The sequence below is a fragment of the Meles meles genome, chromosome 10, assembly GCF_922984935.1.
Source record: "Meles meles chromosome 10, mMelMel3.1 paternal haplotype, whole genome shotgun sequence".
NCBI lineage: Eukaryota > Metazoa > Chordata > Mammalia > Carnivora > Mustelidae > Meles > Meles meles.
Window position 1 is genome coordinate 87,548,871 of NC_060075.1, and position 21,575 is coordinate 87,570,445.

Sequence of the window (21,575 nt, forward strand, 5' to 3'; positions counted from 1 at the left end):
TGGCTGTGTCCCACCTCCAGCCCTGGGAATGGGGGCTACTTCTGAGAAAAGGATGCCCCCAAGCTTCTCCTTGAAGCATCCAAGTCAATGGTGAGTGAACACGTACCCCCTCAGACTCTGGGGATATCTCTCAAAGTGCCATTCTGGAAGCCTGTACCTTCTCTGAGGGTTTGATGTGAATTTCCTATTCTATTCCATAATCAATTTGTGTCCCTTTTTCTTATTGAAGTATATCATTTTCCAAATTTTTGAGTAAAGTGAATGCTGCTCTAGGAAGATTGCATTCTATCATGTTTAACCTGTGGCTTCGTGTAATCAAACCAGCCCTGCACACCCCAGAGGGTATCTGTATATGGGATGAGGAGTGCAGCCTTGGGAATCACAGAACACTCGAGCAGATACAGCGCTAACTCCAGGTCTTTGAGTGTCTGTGATTGGGGCCTGTGATTGAACTTGGCTTGTTCTGTGATATTTTATCCAAAGCAAATTTGAGATCTGTAGCATTTACAGACAAGATCCTATGTCTTCCTATTTCTTCTTGGGACATGCCATTGCCATATGAGGACATGGGATGGTGAAAGGAGGGAGAGGGTACCACAGTTGTAATGGAATGTCACTGCAGGAGCTCTGTAGAGATTGCCAGATAATCCCACCAAGTTTACCTTCGTATGCAATTTACCTGGAGGAGACATGGTCAGGCAGCTGAATGGTGATTCTTTTCCAGCTCGAGCTGTTGACAGAATTGTAGATGGTGGCTTCATGGAACTGGAAAGGGGAGCAGCCGATGCTGTTTGAAGAGGAAGGAAGGCACTGGGTCTGAACGAGCTGCCAGGAATCAGACCTGTGGAAACCACAGAAGTTATGGCAGACAACTCTTAAGAGGAAATAGATGACTTGACTAATGTCAAAATAACCCTTTGGGGTTGGGTTAAATCGAGGTATTTTTATGTAAGTTTTCTATTTCCTGTATATATTTATAAACACAATGAAAAGTAAAACTGAAAATAATTTCAAACAAGATATAACTCTTTAGAATCACAGGAATATATGCACAGATAATAGAATAAAATAATAGTATGCCTGCTACTGCATTCTAGTGGCTTCCTCCCACTGGTATTATTACTAGAAATATACCTGCAGTTGATTGACAAAATTCTCTGTTTACCCAAACTTAACTCTCCATAATTCATTTTCAAAAGTGGTGGTGGGAGACAGGGCTCTCAACATCCCAATAAAGTAACTGTACTGTGTCAGACTTTTACTAGGCTTCAGGACATGGGGCTCTGGCTGAAGCATATTTAGATCTTGTATTGATTTAAATTCTCATTAAGGTTGGTTGAAAATGAGCAACATGAATAAAAGAGAAATCTACTTTGAGGACAAACGTAGTATCTTACTTAGTTTAAAAGACAAAAAAAAAAATTTGTTGGCTTGCAGCCAGCCTAGTAGAAAAATGATTTTTCTCAGTTTGAAGGAAATTTCTGAAAATAGGACATTCATGTAAGTTTTATATAAAGGAAATGACCACATGTGAAATAAACATAAACTGTGCTTTTAATATAAAAGTTGCTCCCCTGTAGTTGCTTTAAAAATAGACAACCATCTGAAGTTGTATTCAAGTTTGGAGGAATGTAAAAATTTATTCAAAAATTATTTCACAAACCTTGCATCCTTAGTGTACTCCAGCATTACAGAATGAAGGTCACCACAGGAAGTAGCTTCGCAACCCACCACAATCTAAAACAAACATAAACGAAAAGTGTGTACAGGGAAGATTAAATACCTGTCACTAATTAATTAAATCTCTCTCTCTAAATTATGACTATAATGGGAAATCAACAAATATTCAGAGCAGCTTTTACAGAGCAACCTGCCAGAATACCAATATTACATTTTTTTTGAGTTCCATTAAAAATATGCAACTTTGTGTGAAGATGAGAATTAAGGTTTAAAAAAAGCACTAATTCTTGGGGCGCCTTGGTGGCTCAGTCATTAAGCGTCTGCTTTCAGCTCAGGTCATGATCCCAGAGTCCTGGGATGGAGCCCTGAATATTCAGGGCTCGGAATCAGGCTCCCCGCTGAGCAGGGAAGCCTGCTTCTCTCTCTCTCACTCCCCCTGCTTGTGTTCCCTCTCTTTCTGTGTCTCTCTCTGTCAAATAAATAAATCTTAAAAAAAAAAGTACTAATTCTAATCAAGAGTCAGTTGTTTAAAATGATGAAATTGATAAGCTTTTAGTTAGACTCATCAAGAAAAAGAGAAAGGATGCAAATAAATAAAATCAGAAATCAAAGAGGAGAAATAACAACTGACATCACAGAAATACAAGGGTTATAAAAGAATACTTGAAAAATTATATTCTGACAAATTGGACAACATGGAAGAAATGGATAAATTCCTAGAAACATACACTCTTCCAAAAATGAATCAGGAAGAAAGAGAAAATGTCAACAGACTGATTATAAGTAACAAAACTGAGGCAATAAACAAAAACTCTCCCAACAAACAAAAGCCCTCTCAAATGGCTTCATAGATGAATTCTACCAAATACTTAATATCTGTTCTTCTCAAACTATTCCAAAAAATAAAAGAGGAAGGAAAATTTCCAAATTTATTCTACGAGGCCAGAATTAACATGATACCCAAACCAGGCAAAGACACTACAGAAAAAGAAAACTACAAACCAATATTCTTAAAAAAAAGAAAAAAAGATTTATTTATTTATGAGAGAGAAAGAGAGAGCACAAGCACATGTGGGGGGGCAGGGAGAGTGAATCCTCAAGCTGACTCCCAGCTAAACACAGAGCCCAATGTGGGGCTCAATCCCACCACCTCTGAGATCACGACCTGAGCCAAAACCAAGACTGGAAACATAACTGACTGAGATACCAGGCATCCCAGCCAATATCCTCTTTTTTTTTTTTTTTTAAGATTTTATTTATTTAACAGAGAGAGAGAGAGAGAGATCACAAGAAGGCAGGGAGGCAGGCAGAGAGAGAGGGGGAAGCAGGCTCTCTGCTAAGCAGAGACCCTGATGAGAGGAGACCCCTCTTTTTTTTTTTTTTTAAGGTTTTATTTTTAAGTAATTACTATAGCCAGCATGGACTTGAACTTAAAACTGAGATTAAAAGTTGAATGCTGGGGCTCCTGGGTGGCTCAGTGGGTTAAGTCTTAGCCTTCAGCTCAGGTCATGATCTCAGGGTCCTGGGATCAAGCCCCACATCAGGCTCTCTGCTCAGCGGGGAGCCTGCTTCTCCCTCTCTCTCTGCCTGCCTCTCTGCCTACTTGTGAACCCTCTCTGTCAAATAAATAAATAAAATCTTAAAAAAAAAGTCACATGCTCTACCAACTGAGCCAGCAATTATGAATGTAATTGCAGAAATCCTCAACAAAAATTAGCAAATTGAATTCAACAATATACTAAAAGAATCATTCACCATAATCAAGTGGAATTTATTCCAGAAATGCAGGCATAGTTTAATATTTGCAGATCAATGTGATATGTAACTTTAACAAGAGAAAACATAAAAACTATAGGATCATCTCAATAGGTGCAGAAAAAGCACTGAACACAATTCAACATCCATTCATTATAAAAACTCCCAACAAAGTGGGTTTAGAGGGAACATACTTCAACGTACGTAACAAGGGCCATATATAAAAAATCCACAGCTAACATCATACTCAGTTGTGGAAAACCTGAGAGCTTTTTGTCTAAGATCAGGAACAAGATAAGCATTTCTTCTCTCACTTTTTTATTCAACATAGTATTGGAAGTTCTAGTTGCAGCAATCAGACAACAAAAAAGAAATAAAAGGCATCCAAATCGGAAAGGAAAAGTGAAACTGTCACCATTTGCAGATGACATGATACTATCTATAGAAAACCCTAAAGACTCCACCGAAAAACTGTTAGAACTGAAAAATGAATTCAGCAAAGCTGCCGGTACAATATTAATATACAGAAATACGTTGTATTTCTATATGCTAATAACAAAGTAGGACAAAGAGAAATGAAGAAAACAATCCTATTTACAATTACACAAAAAAAAAGTACCTAGGAAGAAATCAATCAAGGAGGTGAAAAACTTATACTTTGAAAACTATAAGATGTTGATGAAAGAAATTGAAGATAATGAAAACAAATGAAAAAATGTAGCATGCTCATGGATTAGAAGAATTAATATTGTTAAAATGTCCATACTACCCAAAGGCATCTACAGATTCAATGGACTCTCTATCAAAATACCAAAGGCATTTTTTGCAGAACTAGAACAAATAATCCTAAAATTTGTATGGAACCATAAGACACCCCAAAAAGCAAAAGCATTCCTGAGAAAGCACAAAGCTGGAGGCATCACAATCCCAGATTTTAAGATATACCACAAAGCTGAAGTAATCAGAACAGTATGGTACTGGCACAAAAACACACACAGAACAATGGAACAGGAAAGAGAGTCAAGAAATAAACCCACGTCTGCATGATCAATTATTCTATGACAAAGGAGGCAAGAACACCAAATGGGAAAATGATAGTCTCTTCAACAAATGTTGTTGTGAAAACTGGACAGCAACATGTGAAAGAATGAAACTGGACCACTCTCTGAACCATACACAAAAATACATTCAAAATGGATTTAAGACCTAAATGTGAGACCAAACTCCTAAGAGAAAACATAGGCAATAATCTCCTGGACATCAGCCAGGGGGAAAAGAAAAAAAGCAAAACTAACTAACTAACTAACTTATTCAGACTACATCAAAATAAAAAGCTTTTGCACAATGAAGGAAATCATCAGCAAAACAAAAAAGCAAAACAAAAATAAGCCTACTGAATGGGAGAAGATAATTGCAAATGATATATCTGGTAAGGGATTAATACCAAAGATATACAAAGAACTTACACAACTCAAGACAAACAACAGAAATCTGTCTAAAAAATGGGCAGAGGACCTGCATATGTCTCCCAAGAGGATATACAGGTGGCCAACAGACACATGAAACGATGCTCAACCTCACTAATTATCGGGGGAATGCAGATCAAACCACAATGAGATATCACCGCACACAAATTAGAATGGGTAGAATCAAAAGATAAGAAATAACACGTGTTGGTGAGGATGTGGATGAAAGGAGACCCTTGGGCACAGTTGGTGGGAATCTATATTGGGTACAGCCACTATAGAAAATAGTATGGAGGTTCCTCAACAAATTAAAAATAGAAACACCCAATGATCAAATAATTCCACTGCTCAAAGAAAATAAACATACTAATTCAAAAAGATATATGCACCCCTATGTTCACTGCAGCATGATTTACAATAACCAAGATATGGAAGCCATCCAAATGTCCATGAATAGATGAATGGACAAAATATGGGGTATATCTACAATGGAATATTACCAAGCCATAAGAAAGAATAAGATCTTGCCATTTGTGACAACATGGATGGATCTAGAGTGTAGTATGCTAAGTGAAGTAAGTAAGACAGAGAAAGACAAATACCATATGATTTCACTTATTTGTGTAATCTAAAAAACAAAACAAATGAACAGACAGAAACAGACTTAAAAATACAGAGAACAAACTGGTGACTTCTAGAGAGGGTAGAGGGAATGGATGAAATGGGTGAAAATACTGTAATAACATTGGAAGTTACTTAAGATAGTGGTGAGCACTGAGTAATGTATAGAATGTCAAATCACTATGTTGTACATCTGAAACTAATATAACATTTTATGTCAATTATACTTCAATAATAAAAACATAAAAGTTAAAAGAGCAAGCTCTTAACCTTTGAGAAAAGTCTTTTTTTCAAAAACATAAAAGCTTTTGTACAGAAATGACCAGGCCCCATTTTTTTTTTCCAGGCCTAATTTTTACCTATCAATCTAGCTAGCTAATTTTAACATTTCTGGATTATGCTATTGTTCTTCAGCTTTTTCTACTTGCCAAGTTTGGCAGTTTTGTTAAGACTAAGAGTCAGATGCCTCTCCAGGAGGAAAGGGCATTCCATACCAATCAGAGCTGGCTGTAAACAGAATGATATCCATGACTAAGTAATAAAACAAACAAAAAAGGTACTATTTATATTTACTGGATAAATATAACAACATATTAATCATAAATTTGGGGAAGAAAATTTAGCCGAAAGCAAAGTAACATTTGGAGAATTAATGCAAAGAAACTCGAAGTATGACTGGTTCAAGATATTTTCATTGATATCCTAACTTCCTGAGAATACTACATTTCTGGCACAAATTTCTATTCTTGCGGTTTTTCCATTTTCATATGAATAAGAGCTTTTCACATTATATGCAATTAAATGTTTGAATCATTAATATTGGGTAAGTGCTATAAAACTTCAGCAATTTAAATTTAAGTCCTAATCATCTAATAATCAACATGTCCTATTTTAGTGCTGATACAGAGGAAGGTTAGTGCTAAAAATTCCAGGCCACACAATCATGAATAAAACAGCCCTGTCTTCAGAGAGAGTAAGAAGCATATTCCAATAATGGGAATGGAAATCATAAAAGATATAACTAAAATGCTGTGGTGCTTCTTATGAATGAGAATTACATGAGAGACTGTATTTGATTAAATGGCTTGGAAAACAATTCATCAGAAGTGGAAGATCTTAATTATTCCAGCCACAAGAAATGATAATTACGTGCCATGACAGAGGTGCTCTGACTACAATGGCAATCATATGACAATATATATACATATCAAATCAACATGTTGTACAACTTAAATTTGCACAAAGTTAAATGTGAAATATACTTCAACCAAAACAAAACAGAAAAGAGTTAACCAAATAGGGTGCATGTGAGCTGCCCCCGGAGAATGGGAAGAGTGTGAGAGGTGGAGGCAGGAGAAACACATTTAGATGGGAGGAGCGTGGGCAAAGACACAGAGGTGGGAAGGCGCTGTGCCATGTCTATAGGAGAGCATGAGCTATGTTTTGGTCCAGCTGTAGAAGGTGTAGGATACTGGGAGAGAACGCGAGGCAGATTAGTGAGTTTGGTAGACCATGAACTGTAGTCTTTGGCTTTTGACCTTAATTTGGTAAGCAATGGGGAGCCATTAAAGGTTTATGAGCAGTGGAGTAATGTGCTCAGAGCTGTGCTCTGTAAAGATGAGTCTGGCTATGCTGTTGAAGGACAGGTCGGAGTAGAAAGGAAGACTAGTTACTGGACTACTGATTTAATGAGTGCAAGTGGGAATAAAGCAAACGGAGAAGATGGGATGGGTGCTAGGCACACTGGAAATTAGAAGGCTGCAGTAGCTGGTTAGATGTGAAAAGTTAAAAGTGAAAAATCAAAGACGACTTCAACTTTTAAAGCTCATCAATAAGTCAAAGGTGGTGCCATCAATAGAAACAGGAGAATCAGAAAGAGGAGCTGGTAGGGAGAAGGACGAGATGAAGTTCACTGCCGCTGCGAGCTGAGATGCCGGACAATGAAAGTGTAGGAATGTACACAGAATGTAAAAGTATTGAATTAATGGTTGGTGAATCAGTCAGGGTTGGAAAGGCAGATCTGGGAGCTGGTCTTAAACATGTCCCGGAAGCCAAAGGATGAATGGAATTCCCAATGGGGACACTATCTAAGAGAGAAGAGAGCAGAGAAGTACTGCTAAATGCTGACATCTAGAGCGTCGGAGGAAGAAGAGGAGCCAAAAAGGAAGATTCCAAGGAGGTAAGAGGAGAACTGGTGGAGAACCCAGAGCCGGAGAACAAGCGGAAAACAAGTGCGTGATGGCCCCAGCTGGGGAGGGCAAAGACAACAGTGCCCAGGGGTACAGATCAGAAAGGAAAGGCAAGAAATGGGTGAAGTTTAGAAAATTGCTGGTGACTTAGAAAAACGCAGTGTTGGTGATACTTGAAGTACTACATTTCTGGGGATGGACTTTTTTCTTTTTTTTAAACAAATGGATTTGGTTAGAGAAGAAGATGATGTCCATCTCTTCAGTTTGGGTTGACAGAGGCAGCAAGACAGGAGGCTCCAATCAACTTAATCAAATATGACGATTTTGATAGGGGCCCGGTGTGGGCCTGCTAGAGGGAAAATCTTCACTCTTAAAGGAGGTGGCTTGGAATTAGGGGTGGGGTAACACTGGACATGACCTTGAGCATCCTTCATGCCACTTAGTCAAGGACAGACCTATGGAGTGGTAGCATTTGAGGACATTTCCTCACTCTTTAGTTTCTGAAGGAAAGTTTAACAGAAAGTTAAATACCCCTAACCCCCCTCTTTTTTGCAAAAGATCTGAACTTTTAAATCTTGCAAAATCCGAAGCCCTATACCCATTAAATAACAGCGCTCCATTTCTCTCTCCTACCAGCTGTGAATACATTTTTATTCCCGCTAGAAAGGATTCTTACTATTAACCATCATTGTAGGACATCTTTTTAAAACATTTAATAAATGTTTTAAATAAACAACCAGTTGTTTGTTTTTAAAGTGTTTTTGAGTAGCAACACATTTTTCTGTAATACCCTTTTTCAAAAAATGTTTTATAAAGAGAAAAACATCAATTGATATTGCTTAATCTTTCTTTCTGATTATCTGAATATTAATGATCTCCTATGACTTCCCTTTTACACTCCTTTATGAATGAAATATGCATGTAAAAGATTTGAGAGTCCTTTTTAAATCTGAGGATTTGGAGGAGTTCCAACTGGGCTCCTGTAGATGTTTGTGTTTAGAAGTCAGAGATCAAACAAACAAAAAAAAGGGTGCCTGGGTGGCTCAGTGGGTTAAGCCTCTGCCTTCAGCTCAGGTCATGATCTCAGGGTCCTGGGATCGAGCCCCACATTGGGCTCTCTGCTCAGCGGGGAGCCTGCTTCCTCCTCTCTCTCTGCCTGCCTCTCTGCTTACTCGTGATCTCTCTCTGTCAAATAAATGAATCTTAAAAAAAAAAAAAAAGCATTCTCCCCATCCTCTACCCCCAATGTCTGGAGGAGTGACTTCCCCTTACTTTAAACTGCATCATATATCCTGGCTGTATAATGAGTTCTCTGGAGGAGAGAGCATTGTGAGTCTTGTCCTTCTTCTTATTCGGCCAGTAGAGGTGGAAGGATGGATTGCCGCAGAATCCTGCTGTTCTTACTGCATTAGGGTAAAAACTCCAGTTTTCTTCATGGGAAGTACCTTCTGTTAAGGGAAATTGGAAGCAATGTGGCATGTTACTCTCTTGAAGTGATTTTTTTTTTTTGTTGTTGTTGAATTACTTCAACGTCTATGCTCTGCCTTTTTGCTTACCCTTTAAGAATGATTTCTATGTAATTGGTATAATATACAAATTCAAGGTGATCAATAAAATTGAGAAGATATTATCAAATGCTCACATAATGATTAACCAAGTTAAAAAATGTAACTGCTAGTCTGGTTGACTTGTACCATTATGGAATTTTTGACACACTCTTAAAACAATGCAATGTGCATCTCTGTGGTGCAGAAATTCCTAAAGAAACTAAAATTATTTCAGATATTGAAATTTCAAATTATATTTAGAACTAGACATTTTGTCTTTAACAGAACTTATTAAATTCTCAGTTGACAATTCAACAAACAGTTAATATTGAAGATTTATAAACCACTGGGTAAAAGAATAGCTAACATTTGTTGATCAGTGAATATGTGCTAGGTACTTTCTGAATGCTTTTCATGTGATAACTCATCTAAAGACATAAGCAGGCAAAAGGCTCAAAAAATCCTTACCATCATCGAAAGTGTCGACCAGCTGGCTAGGATTGATTTCTGCTCCTCCAATCAGTATGTTGTCTAGTGCCCACTGTGCACGCTCCACTCCAGACACCACGAGTCCATTGCTGATCACAAAAGGCTGCCACCATCGAAGTCGAGTTGTGTTGGTGAGGGCGTCCTCAGGAAGAAGTATGTAGTCGTGTCTAACAGAGATGTATTTCTGGTAATCCATCTCATGGAGCAAAGTCCAAGTAATTCCTATAGCAACAAATATACGAACGTAGTAACATATCTGGAAAAAACTTCCCCAAACAATAGTAGACTCCAGCTTTTATAAGCTTCCCAAAGAAATATTCAACCAGGAAATAAGAATTGATTTCATTGACTTTAATATAAATGTTCACTACTATTTCAAAAACCAGGCTGATGGTATGAGGGGAAGGGTAGTTAGAAATATTTGGCCAAATATAAAAACACTGAAATAAAAATCACGTATTTTCTGCTCCTAACATTTTGTTCTAGATTGCTATGTGTATTCTTTTTCATAAATAATGAGATACATCCATGTTTTGCATGTTTCTGGACAGGAACTCTTTAGGAATTTAACATTTTATTTATTAATTTTTTTAAAAAAAAATTTTATTTATTTATTTGACAGATAGAGATCACAAGTAGGCAGAGAGGCAGACAGAGAGAGGGGTGGGGGGAAGCAGGCTCCCTGCTGAGCAGAGAGCCCAATGTGGAGCTTGATCCCAGGACTCTGGGATCATGACCCGAGCCGAAGGCAGAGACTTTAATTCCCTGAGCCACCCAGGTGCCCCGGAATTTAACATTTTAATGTAGCTATTTTAAATCTAGGCAATTTTTATTTCATTGGACTGATAAGTTTCCCTCTTATCAATTGATAAGACTGTAGGTGGGATGTTTAAATTACTTAAGGAAACAACTTTGAATACCCTAAAATACTCTGAGTTCATCAATATCTCTGCTAGTCAGTCAAGTGATACCTATCTGCTAAAATTCATTTTCTAAGGACTTTCATGGTATTCTTGGTCTGGTTTTAGCTACTTCAAAATAACACAACTGAATTTTATTAAAATATTCTTTGAAAGACTCATGAATTCAGATTGTCTTCTTTCATAATAAAGTTTTCTTCTAGATTTATTGTTATTTATTGGTCACACAAAAGTTTTAAAAATGTTTTTAAAATGATCTTACTTGGAAACCGTATCAAATTATTTCTGAATTGTATCATTTATAATCAAACTTCAGTTACACAGATTTTTTCTTTATTCATAAAGTGTGGAGCTTATTTTTTAGTGTGATTCTCTCTTATCCCCTTGCAGGTAGATTCTGGGAAACACATAGGTCTCATGTATGGAAGCGTAACATGACTAAGATCTGCAGCTTTCTCTGTGATTTTCGCTATTCTCACTGCAAAGGCAGCAAAAGTTTGTAGAAACTTTGCTGAGAGGCACTGGATGTCAACTGGGAATCTGCTCCAAGGTGTGGCTTTCACCCCTGAAACGTGCCTCCATCGGTAGAGTAGTCCAACAGCACGCCTTCCTTCCGGCAGATGGGCCTATGGCAGGAGGTCATGTTGTTCTCACTCCCGATGCGCCCCCAGTATTGCAGGAATCTGAATGCAAACACATATTATGATCCATCAGAACAGTGAATTAGAACAAGTGTTCTACTCAAGTCCTGGATAACAACTTCTCCCGTAAGTGTGTTCCTTCCTTTGAGGCCAACTTGTGATGCTGTGATAAAAATTAAAAAAAAAACCAAAAAAAAAAAACGACTTACTTGGCCCCTCTGAGGTCCAGATCTTGAGTAATAGCTTGTCTCACGGTGGATCCCCCAAAATAGAGCGCAGTGTCCTCGGCAAGAATTCCACACTCTGTACAAGTACTTCCACCTTCTAAGGACATCCATAAATCAGGCTTGATTTCTTCACTGTCAAAGCGTTCCTTCAGGAAAGTCTGGGAAAAAGTAAGCGGAATGTGGTTAAAGGTAAAAATTTCAGATAGTAACTGTGGAATAATTTAGACATGTGGTTAAAGGTAAAAATTTCAGATAGTAACTGTGGAATAATTTAGACAACATAGTTTCATCTTGGACTTAAAAAAAATAGGGCCAATTTCAAATGCTTTTCCAAAGATATGGAGAGGAGAAGGGAGTTGAGGGAAATTGGAAGGGGAGATGAACCATGAGAGACTATGGACTCTGAAAAACAATCTGAGGGTTTTGAAGGGGTGGGGGGTGGGAGGTTGGGGGAACCAGGTGGTGGGTAATAGGGAGAGCACATATTGCATGGAGCACTGGGTGTGGTACATAAACAATGAATTCTGTTACGCTGAAAATAAATAAATAAATAAATAAATAAATAAACAGAACAAACAAAAAAAACCCCTGATATTTCTCTACAATGTTCTTTTTCATCATATATTATGATCATTTAAAGTGATTAAATAATTTTAGTCATTGGAATTTTAAGTCTAGAAAGAATCATAAAATAAAACAACTGCAAGTTGGCTACAGTAACAGTATTTGTGAAGTTACTTAAGCATATATTCTCCAAATACATATATCTACTTATATTGTATATAAAAGTACAGTTGTAATTTATTATTTGAAACATGCACAAAAAAATGAAAATGTAAAGGAATAAGATAAAATAAAATGGGTGTTCAAGCACTTTTTTCCCCTAACTTTTTTTTTAATTAAAGATATTTATTTATTTATTTGACAGAGAGAGATCACAAGTAGGCAGAGAGGCAGGCAGAGAGAGAGAGAGAGAGAAGCAGGCTCCCTGCCGAGCAGAGAGCCTGATGCAGGACTCGATCCCAGGACCCTGAGATCATGACCTGAGCCAAAGGCAGTGGCTTAACCCACTGAGCCACCCAGGTGCCCTCCCCTAACATTTTTCAATGATTGTTCTGTTTTCTCTCAGGAGTGTGTGCCTCCTACCTTGGAGACTGCTTTAAGCAACCAGGACCCTCTAGCTTCTGGGACAGTGTGAACTTGGAAGGTCTATATGTTTAGACAAGGACGTTTGAAACCGAAGTTTTTTGTATGAGTCAAAAGTCAGGTTTTACATGTTTATCAGGGTCAAGATTCAGGATGACGATGAGAAATACTCAAAATCTGGAATATTTTCCCTAGGTCTCCAGTTTATCTTAACTGAGAATGACCAATAATCAGGAATAGTCTATTTTCCAAAGAGAGTAGATAAATAAAATATTAGGGTTTGTTATGGCTACATTTTATGTGAAATTATTTTATCCCCTCACATCGTAGTAAACATCTTGATTTTTCTGTTCATTCTGACCATGGTACCTTCATTTTGTCCATAGTAGTTTTGCACTGTGTTGAGGTATAATTCTTCTGTTTTTTGTTTTGTAAATGACAGAAATGATGTATCATGAAAACAATTTGTCACGGTTGCAATTGCAGTAACTGTATGGAGAAAAACTGTACTTTTTCATTTCTTTCATGAGTTGTCTAGTTGGTGTCTTACTGTGTAGTTAAAATGATTTAAATGGACTCTCTTCAAACTCAGAACATAATCCTCTTTATAGTTAAGGACATGTAGTCATGTGTCAGACTTACCTTATCTTACTAATGTGAGCAAATAAATGTAATAACTTTTTTTTGAAAGTAGGCTCCAATGCAGGGCTTGAACTCACAACCTTGAGATCAAGACCTGAACTGAGATCAAGAGTTGGATGCTTAACCAACTGAACCACCCAGGCGCCCCACCGCAGCAAATAAATGCAATTTTAAAAATGGAGGTTTACACGTAAAAACCCAAGAGTCAGAAGACATGCACGGTTAACCATGTAAACTCTCATTAGAAAGGTCTGATCGGAGTTCACAATATAGACTTGTATTAATTTCTTATCCAACTGAGGAATATTAATAAAATTTGAATGCTCATGAAAGAAACTAGACTTTTTTTTAGTTAATTCATTATCTAGGGCTAGGTTTCTCATATTATAATCTCATTTGATAACAAACAGACCAATAGCTTCAGAAACAAGTGAGCATTGCTCCAATGTTATTTTTTTAACTTATTAATTCCGAAGTTGTTGGTGTCTTATAGGAGAAGAAAAATGACAGAACAGGTTTGGTTTACATCATTTGCCACTTACATGTTTGATTTCAGCCATTTGTACTTTTTTGGCTTAATTGATTTTCTGTTATTGCAATGACGAATGCACTATATTTGTTCACAGACACAGAGTGTATATATGGCAACTGTGTTGGGCAACTGCATTTACTTTGCACAGTAAATAATGATGTAATAGCTAAAGTTTCCAAGAATGACCTCTCTATTCTTAATACACAGCCATGTTTCAGCAGTGGTCATCAGAGCCCCGAATTTTCTGAACAAAAATTCAGGTAATGATAATATTGTAATAATGTTGGATGGTGACGTAATGGGGACTATACTTATTGCGGTGAGCACCGAGTAATGGACAGTATTATCCAATCGCTGCGATGCATACCTGAAACTAAAATCACATTTATGTCAATTATAATTCAATTAAAAAATTGCAGGTACTGTTTAGTCATTTTTGAAAATTTGTTTCTTTGTGATAACGAATCTAGGTTATTTGCTTCGTAACATCAGCATCTTCCTTCAAACAGTCCATCTACAGAAAACGTGAAGAAGACTTAATACTGATTTCAAACTAAGAGTCTGCTTTAAGAAAGGCAGAGTATTTATGTTCTTTTATTGATACAGTCTGGTTAATTTTATGAACTGATAAACTGCACCAGACTCGATCCTAATATTCTAGGCTCTCAGAAACCTAAGACATATTCTTTAGTTGCCATCCAAAGGATTTAGTTCCTGGGGCCCCCAAAGAATGCTGTTAAGAAGTATTAGTCTCACACAGTGTCTCTTCAGGCATGACCTGTAGTGTGGGTAAACGCTTCTTTTGGGGACTTTAACATTACCTTTAGAGTGTGAGTCAAGTAGCAGTTGGGCCCAGAGTATCCCGGATCACAGACGCACTGCTCCTTTAAGCAATCGCCATGGCCTCTACAGTTGTCCAAGCATCCAGGGCCCAGGTAGAAATTATCGATTGCCCACTGCATATCTGAGTACTTCTGATAGAACCTCAATCGTACTGGACTACAGACAACACAAAAACAAAGGAGTGAGAACCAATGTTAACCTGATTCAGGTCCACTTTCCTATGTGTACATTCAGTGCTCAAGAGAAAAAAAAATATTTAAGATGATCCCAGCAGGATGAAATGCGTTAATAAAAAACGTTTTCTGACCACCATTAGCTAGTTCTAGTAGAGGAATATTAAAGTCAGTTTTCATTTAAATTTTATGCTCTGTGAGTGAACTTGGAAAACAAAATGAAAATGCAGTGGAATCTCTATTTCAAGCAATAGGAATATTTTAAAACACGAAACTGTAACTATCATAAATGAAGCCGGTTATGAGCTGGAGTCCAGGGGTTGTGTTGCCCTTTAGAACCATTAAGTACCATTTCTGAAATTGTACAGAAGGTGAGTGACTCCTTTGACAGACACCTGTCAGCAGGCACACAGTCCTCAGGTGGTCAGGGAACAGCAACTTCTGAACCCCCAGAGATAACCAATATTCTCAGAACAACTCTGCGAATTAGAAAACAATTCTGAAAGGGGTTTTTAAAAGGGCAATTTCCCCGAGATTTTGATTTCATCTTTGCTCCTCTCTGTCTTCTGGGGAAAATACAAGCCTCATAACTAACCCTATACAAAAATAAGCTGCACTGTCTTGGTGTAAGAGTTCAAAGGGCATGAGACACTTTCTGGGGTGATGTCAGTGTTCTGTATCTTGGTTTATGGGGTGGTCACACGGGTTACACGATGGTAAGGACTCATTGTGCTGAACAATTAAGATGTGTGCATTTTAATGAACATAAGTTATATCTCATTATAGAAAGAGAGAGGGAGAACAGGAGGGGTAAAATGAAGCAGTGACCTTCTGGTGGCTCCCCATCATCCATTCACCCCAGGTGAGTCATACGAGTAACAGAACTTCTCTAGCCTATTGACTGAGTCAGGGATGGGCTTTGCTGAGCTAATTTGTACCAACAGGATGCAAGGAGGTAGTTGCTCTGGTTCTGAAAGAAATGCAACTCTATTTCTCTTCCTTTATCTTACCAACCTTATGTAGGTAAGGATGCATTCTGCTTCAGTTTTCTCAAAGCTATCTATGTTCGTGAGGACTGAGTGTGACACCAATGTAGGGACAGTGCAGCAAGAGCCAGAGTCAAAGAGGAAGAGGTAACAACGTCCTTGAGGACATTTTTGAGCTTGTGAATCGACCCATGTTAGAGTTCACTTATGTTTGTCTTTTCATTAGAGCTATAATACATTTCATTTTTAATTGAGTCCACTTGGATTGGGTTTTCTGTTACCTGCAGCGGAAAGTATCCTGATCTAATTTCCCAGCACGTTAATTGACGAAACCCTTCGGATTTGTTGCAGGGAACAGTGAGTGATCATGTAGCTAATGATATTTATGGCAGACTGGAAAAGCCAAGTGCAAGCACCTTATTTAAAGGTTCTATATGCTCTGATCATATATCATAATTGTTTCATAAGAATATTTTGCATTTAGCCAGTCTCTACGATTCATATGATGGAGATGTACCTGTCATTTTCTCTAGTGTATCTCCACCCCCCCCCCCAATTTTATAGTTAAAGGGAAATCCTTTGGAATTGTTTTAAATTAACTTAGCAACAGACTTCTTAGGGAATGGTTGAATCATCTTGGCTCACCACTGCTCCAGGCTAATGACTTTTCACTGCGGGTGCATAACGTAATGCTTTGGTAAGAGAAAAATGAAATGTACAAACCACACTTGCAAAGACAGCACGAAAAGTTATGATTTGTACAAACAGCATCACCGGTTAGGATTTGCTCCTGGTTCCATCTATGGAGTGACAAGGCAGTAACATGGAAAGCATGTGATGCATGGTGGACCACAGTCTACAAGATTCATGAGGAAGCATACACCTTTTGATGTGGTTCTAAGACTATCACTATTGGTCCATCCCATGTTCAGGGATTAAAGCATGGGAAATGGCAGGGCCTGCCAAGGCCCAAGTCTGAGGATTAAAACTTGAGGTCTCCTCAAGGTAGCTCATCATGGAGGTCACCAATTAAAGAACCTTTAGAGTTGGGGGTAAGAGAGCATTATTACCCACAATTACATAAAATTTCAGGCTCAAGAGGTGTCCCTAATGAACTTCTGGATGCTTGGAACAAGGCTTTAATTTTCTACTTACTTCCCCACTAAGCTTTCAGGAAGTGGGTAGGTGATCCTTTTCCACCCTTTGGTTGGAAAGAATACAGATGGCTGAGAAACACTTCCAGAACATTTGGGGTCTGCAGGTAAGCACTGAGGGACCAGATAATTCCAGCTTACACCGAAGTCAGTAGAATACTGCACATGAATTTGATTCTGGGCAACTTTTTCAGATACTTTACATCCAACAGAGATCTAATACACAGAAAAGAAAGATTGTTAAATGATTAAAAACGTATTACATGTTTCTGCTCTAAGGACTTGGCAACAAGAAAGTTTCTGATTACTTGATAGATGCTACAACCACATCCATCCTGTATTTCCAGGTTCATTATCTGTTTTGCTGATGGACGGGGAAGGTGAAGTGGTTGCCCAAGGTGACGAATTATAGAAAGTGCCAAATATATTGTGCAGGGACTTTGGAGAGAAGCTGAAAGCTGTGCTTCTGCCATGGCTGGCCAATTGCCATGGAAGGCCTGGGCCCACTCTCACAAATTGTTGTTTGTTGTGCTAATGGTCTGGCACTACCACCTGGCAGAATACTCGATCAAGAAGGATTGCTATCAGCTTTTCCAAGTTTACTATTTTGTTGTACAATTTATGACTATCCATAAATCACTTTCAAATACAAGTAAGATGCAATGAAGTGATAACAGAAGGTACTTCTAATAAGGCACAATGCCCTTTGTTGACGCAGAGTGATATACTGCAACCTTTGTTGTTAATACGGTGGAGTGAGACAGATAATAATTGGTTGACATAAAACAAATTGGCTGACATAAAATCTTGGCCAAAACTGATGTTAGCATTAATGCTAATCATGCCTTTGTTTTCTAGAATTTTCTTTCTCTAGAAACATTAAAATGCTCTTGTAAAAAAAAAAAAGGGTTATTATAACCATAACAGCTTTAAGCTTCTCTTAAAGGAAGAAACTGGCTAACTCAGATAATGATTATGGGAACTGGAATCAATATCCTACATTTTTACTGTCACTATTTTGCTCTATCAGTATTTAATCCTGAGGAGAAACACATTTATGAGAATTTTATCTTGGCATAGTTCAGAAGTAAAATCATCTTAATCACTTTAAATCATTAAGTTAAATATAGTTGAGATGGACATTACTGAAACATAACATTTTATTTTTCAAAGTAGAGATTAAGTCAGTGAAATGTATGATCTTTATCTCTACAAATTGTTTTTTCATTTTTATATTGCTAGTGGATGGTTATTTATGTAACTATAATATTTTCACCTTGAACTGCATGATCCAGCCTTCTGTGGGAGTCAGGTCATGGGTCACTGCATACACTTCTCTTCCATCATGGCTGCCGCAAATCATGACACCATCAGGCGAGTCACAGAATCTTTCTACCGTGCAATCATCATGGAATAGCCAATGCTCATTCACTTAAATGAACAAAAATTTTATTTGTTTTATTTTATGACAAATTTATAGCAAAATTACTTGAGGCCAATTTTCACTCTATGCAAGATTATTTTCAGTAGAAATATCTCTTACATTACATACAACCCACAGGCAAAACACTAATATAAACATACCATTTTAGGAACATGGATACCAGGAGGTTGAGATATACCTACTATCCAATATTGATGTCTACATTTAGGAAAAAAGTGTATTGTATGTGTTATAAATGAAAAGCAAAAGGACATGTATACCAATTTTATTTACTTAATTTTTGGTAATCTATACACCCAGTGTGGGGCTCGAGCTTATGACTCCAAGATCAAGAATCACATGCTCTCCTACTGAGCCCACAAGGTATCCCTATATAAATTCTTTTTTTTTTTTAAAGATTTTATTTATCTATTTGACAGAGAGAGAGATCACAAGTAGGCAGAGAGGCAGGCAGAAGGCGGGGGGTGGGGGGAAGCAGGCTCCCTGCTGAGTAGAGAGCCCGACCCATCCCAGGACCCTGGGATCATTACTGAGCCGAAGGAAGAGGCCCAACCCACTGAGCCGCCCAGGCACCCCCAAATTCTTTTCTGATAGATATTTAACTTGTAGGGAGGATTTAAAGGACAAAGAGTTGTTAGTAATATGATAGGGAAGTAAGTTAGCTGTTTCTACTGAAATACTCTTAGTGTCATCTGCATAATTAAACAAATTATAATATTCAAACTCTTAGAACCAGAGAGTAGAAGAGCAGTTACTAGGGGTTGAGGAGAGGAAGAAATGTCAGTCAAAGGGCATACGTAAAGTTTCAGGAATACAGGGCAATAAGTTCCGGAGATCTACTGTGCGACAGAGGGCTTATAGTTAGTTACCAGTACTGTATTGTATATTTTAAAAAAATTTACTAAAATGGTTAAAAAAAGGTGGGGGGTGTGACTGTGTGAAGAAGCTTTAGGAGGTGATTGATCAATTTATGACCTTGATTGTGGTGATGGTCTCTTGGGTGTATACTTATCTCCAAACTCATCAGGTTGTATACATTAATATCAACAGCTTTTTGTATGTCAATTATACCTCAACTAAGTGACTAAAAACAGGCTTGTAAGAGTCAAAGGAAAATGTAGGCAACAAGACTATGACCTGATTAGTGCAGAGTATGTCCTATCGTCTCTCCTCCTATTTCTCAATCACACACTAGTACACATCTACACACACACACACACACATCGCCCACAATGTCCTTTCTTTTCTGAGACAGGTGTCTTTAACATTATGATTTTATTCCAGAAAGTTTAGGAATGGAACATATCCATAAGTTGCATCTAATTCACGATATACTCTGATTTTATAGGTCTCTTCCTCTGAAAGTTTCCTGGTTAGCTCTAGCATTTACAATGGCGATGAACTGGTATAATCGGAGGCTTGGGGCCACTGTGTGAGTCACAGAGTCGTATGGCATCAGAGAAGTCAGAGGAGAGACCAAAAATGTCACCGAAACTCAGCCTTCACCTGTGTTGTATCCTTTGGAGTTCAGCTGAGCGTTAACCAGTGTTATAGAACAAGCAGTTTATGTCTGGGTTCAGATGGCTAACACAATGCTATTGCCATTACCTGCTAATTTTCATTCCATATCCCATCCTGATTCATGGGATTTGGAGCTAGATTTAATCCTGCATCTAGTACTCAGGATTCAAGGTGCACAGAAACTTGAATTCCACTGAGAATACTCTGCACCCGTTTATTCCGGGGCACACGTTTTATGCTAGAACTCGGAATCCTGATGAAAGCAGGTTTCATTAATCAACTCCCTCATCAATCCCTTCTGAAATATCAGAAACTACTTCTGTAAGGAGATATCACAGTGTCTAGAAAACCAGTGTTGCAATTCTCCAATTGTACACCACCAGTCAAACCTAAAGTAAAACCCCCTATTTTAGGTACTTGAAAAAATAAACTGTATTTGCTTGTATTCACACAGAGGCAGTGCTTCAGTTATTCTCTGACCAGACACTCACTTACATAAATCTTTACACAGGGAAAAAATAAATTAATAATTTAGCCAGGTCCTGAACCAGGTCTGTGTAAGTCAATCTTCTTAATAACCTTCTTCAGAGAACGATTTCCAAATAACTCTTTCAGATAACACTTGCAGTATTGGTAGGAGCTGTATAATTCAACATCACTGCTTTGCCTGAGGATACCATGTTTTATGTAGTATAACCAAGGACGTGGCATGACAAAGCCACAAACTTGACATAAGACACCACTTTAAAAAAAGAGACCAGATTTTCAGTTAAGTGGAACAAAGACAAGACATTAGAAATGATCATAGCATGTAAAGATCTTTGCTGGTTCAGCAGGATTACTGCTCTACTTCTAGAGAGAATGAAGAGTAACCAGCAAGACCTTTAGACACTCTTGTAAACATGAAATGCCATCCCAAAGGCACCTGACATGTAGCAAAACAAGACACTTGTCTTTGGGTATTAAAACAAATGACCAGGAAATGTTGGCTTTCTACCTAAAGGAGAAAATATAGGAAGCACAGAAATGAAGACTCTCTTAAAGAAAGAAAAGGGATTATTATAGAATGCTATTTATTAAAACATTCTTGCTGCTTGAATGAAAGAAAAGATGTAGTTACAACATAAACCAGGACGTTTGAGAGAAACAAAAGGGTGAAAGCATTTTCACGGTTTCTATACCATTTGAGAACCTGTAAGAGGCACCACATTCTACTTTTTTGAAAAGACCCAAATCTACACTACATTTCTACTGGATTTGTATTTAGCATTAGGGAAAAATGTACCTGCAGTTTTATCCTCCATAAACATGTCGAAGGCAATTCTCCCAACAGGGCCAGCGTCTGCAGGGGAGCGCTCGTGCTGGGGCACGGGGGCGCTGCTGAAAGTGTCCAGCATGACGGTCCTCTGGTCGGCAGAGCCTGAGATGAGGACATTGTCGATGGCCCAATCATTCTGATCCAGGCCATCGTGTCTTGGCTGCCACCAGCGGAAACGAGTAGCAATCTCTTTGGCATCAGGAGGGAGAAGGATATTCACAAATCTGTGAGAAAATGATGGGGGTGGGGGTGGGGGATCATGTCAACGTATCGTGAGTCAA

General features: G+C 38.1%; 1 protein-coding gene across 2 annotated transcripts in view; it reads right to left on the reverse strand.

Annotated features, from left to right (window-relative positions):
* The window catches only part of RELN (reelin), a 510,603-nt gene that overhangs the window by 19,138 nt on the left and 469,890 nt on the right, over window positions 1–21,575 (reverse strand). For both annotated transcript variants that reach the window (XM_046020402.1, XM_046020401.1), the window contains exons 50-59: window positions 21,262–21,518; window positions 18,288–18,442; window positions 17,013–17,227; window positions 14,677–14,854; window positions 11,518–11,693; window positions 11,244–11,350; window positions 9,727–9,969; window positions 8,984–9,159; window positions 1,664–1,737; window positions 680–841 (exon numbers count right to left, since the gene is read on the reverse strand). In XM_046020402.1, coding sequence (XP_045876358.1) covers window positions 680–841; window positions 1,664–1,737; window positions 8,984–9,159; window positions 9,727–9,969; window positions 11,244–11,350; window positions 11,518–11,693; window positions 14,677–14,854; window positions 17,013–17,227; window positions 18,288–18,442; window positions 21,262–21,518 — 1,743 coding nt within the window. The remainder of the gene's footprint in view (window positions 1–679; window positions 842–1,663; window positions 1,738–8,983; window positions 9,160–9,726; window positions 9,970–11,243; window positions 11,351–11,517; window positions 11,694–14,676; window positions 14,855–17,012; window positions 17,228–18,287; window positions 18,443–21,261; window positions 21,519–21,575) is intronic.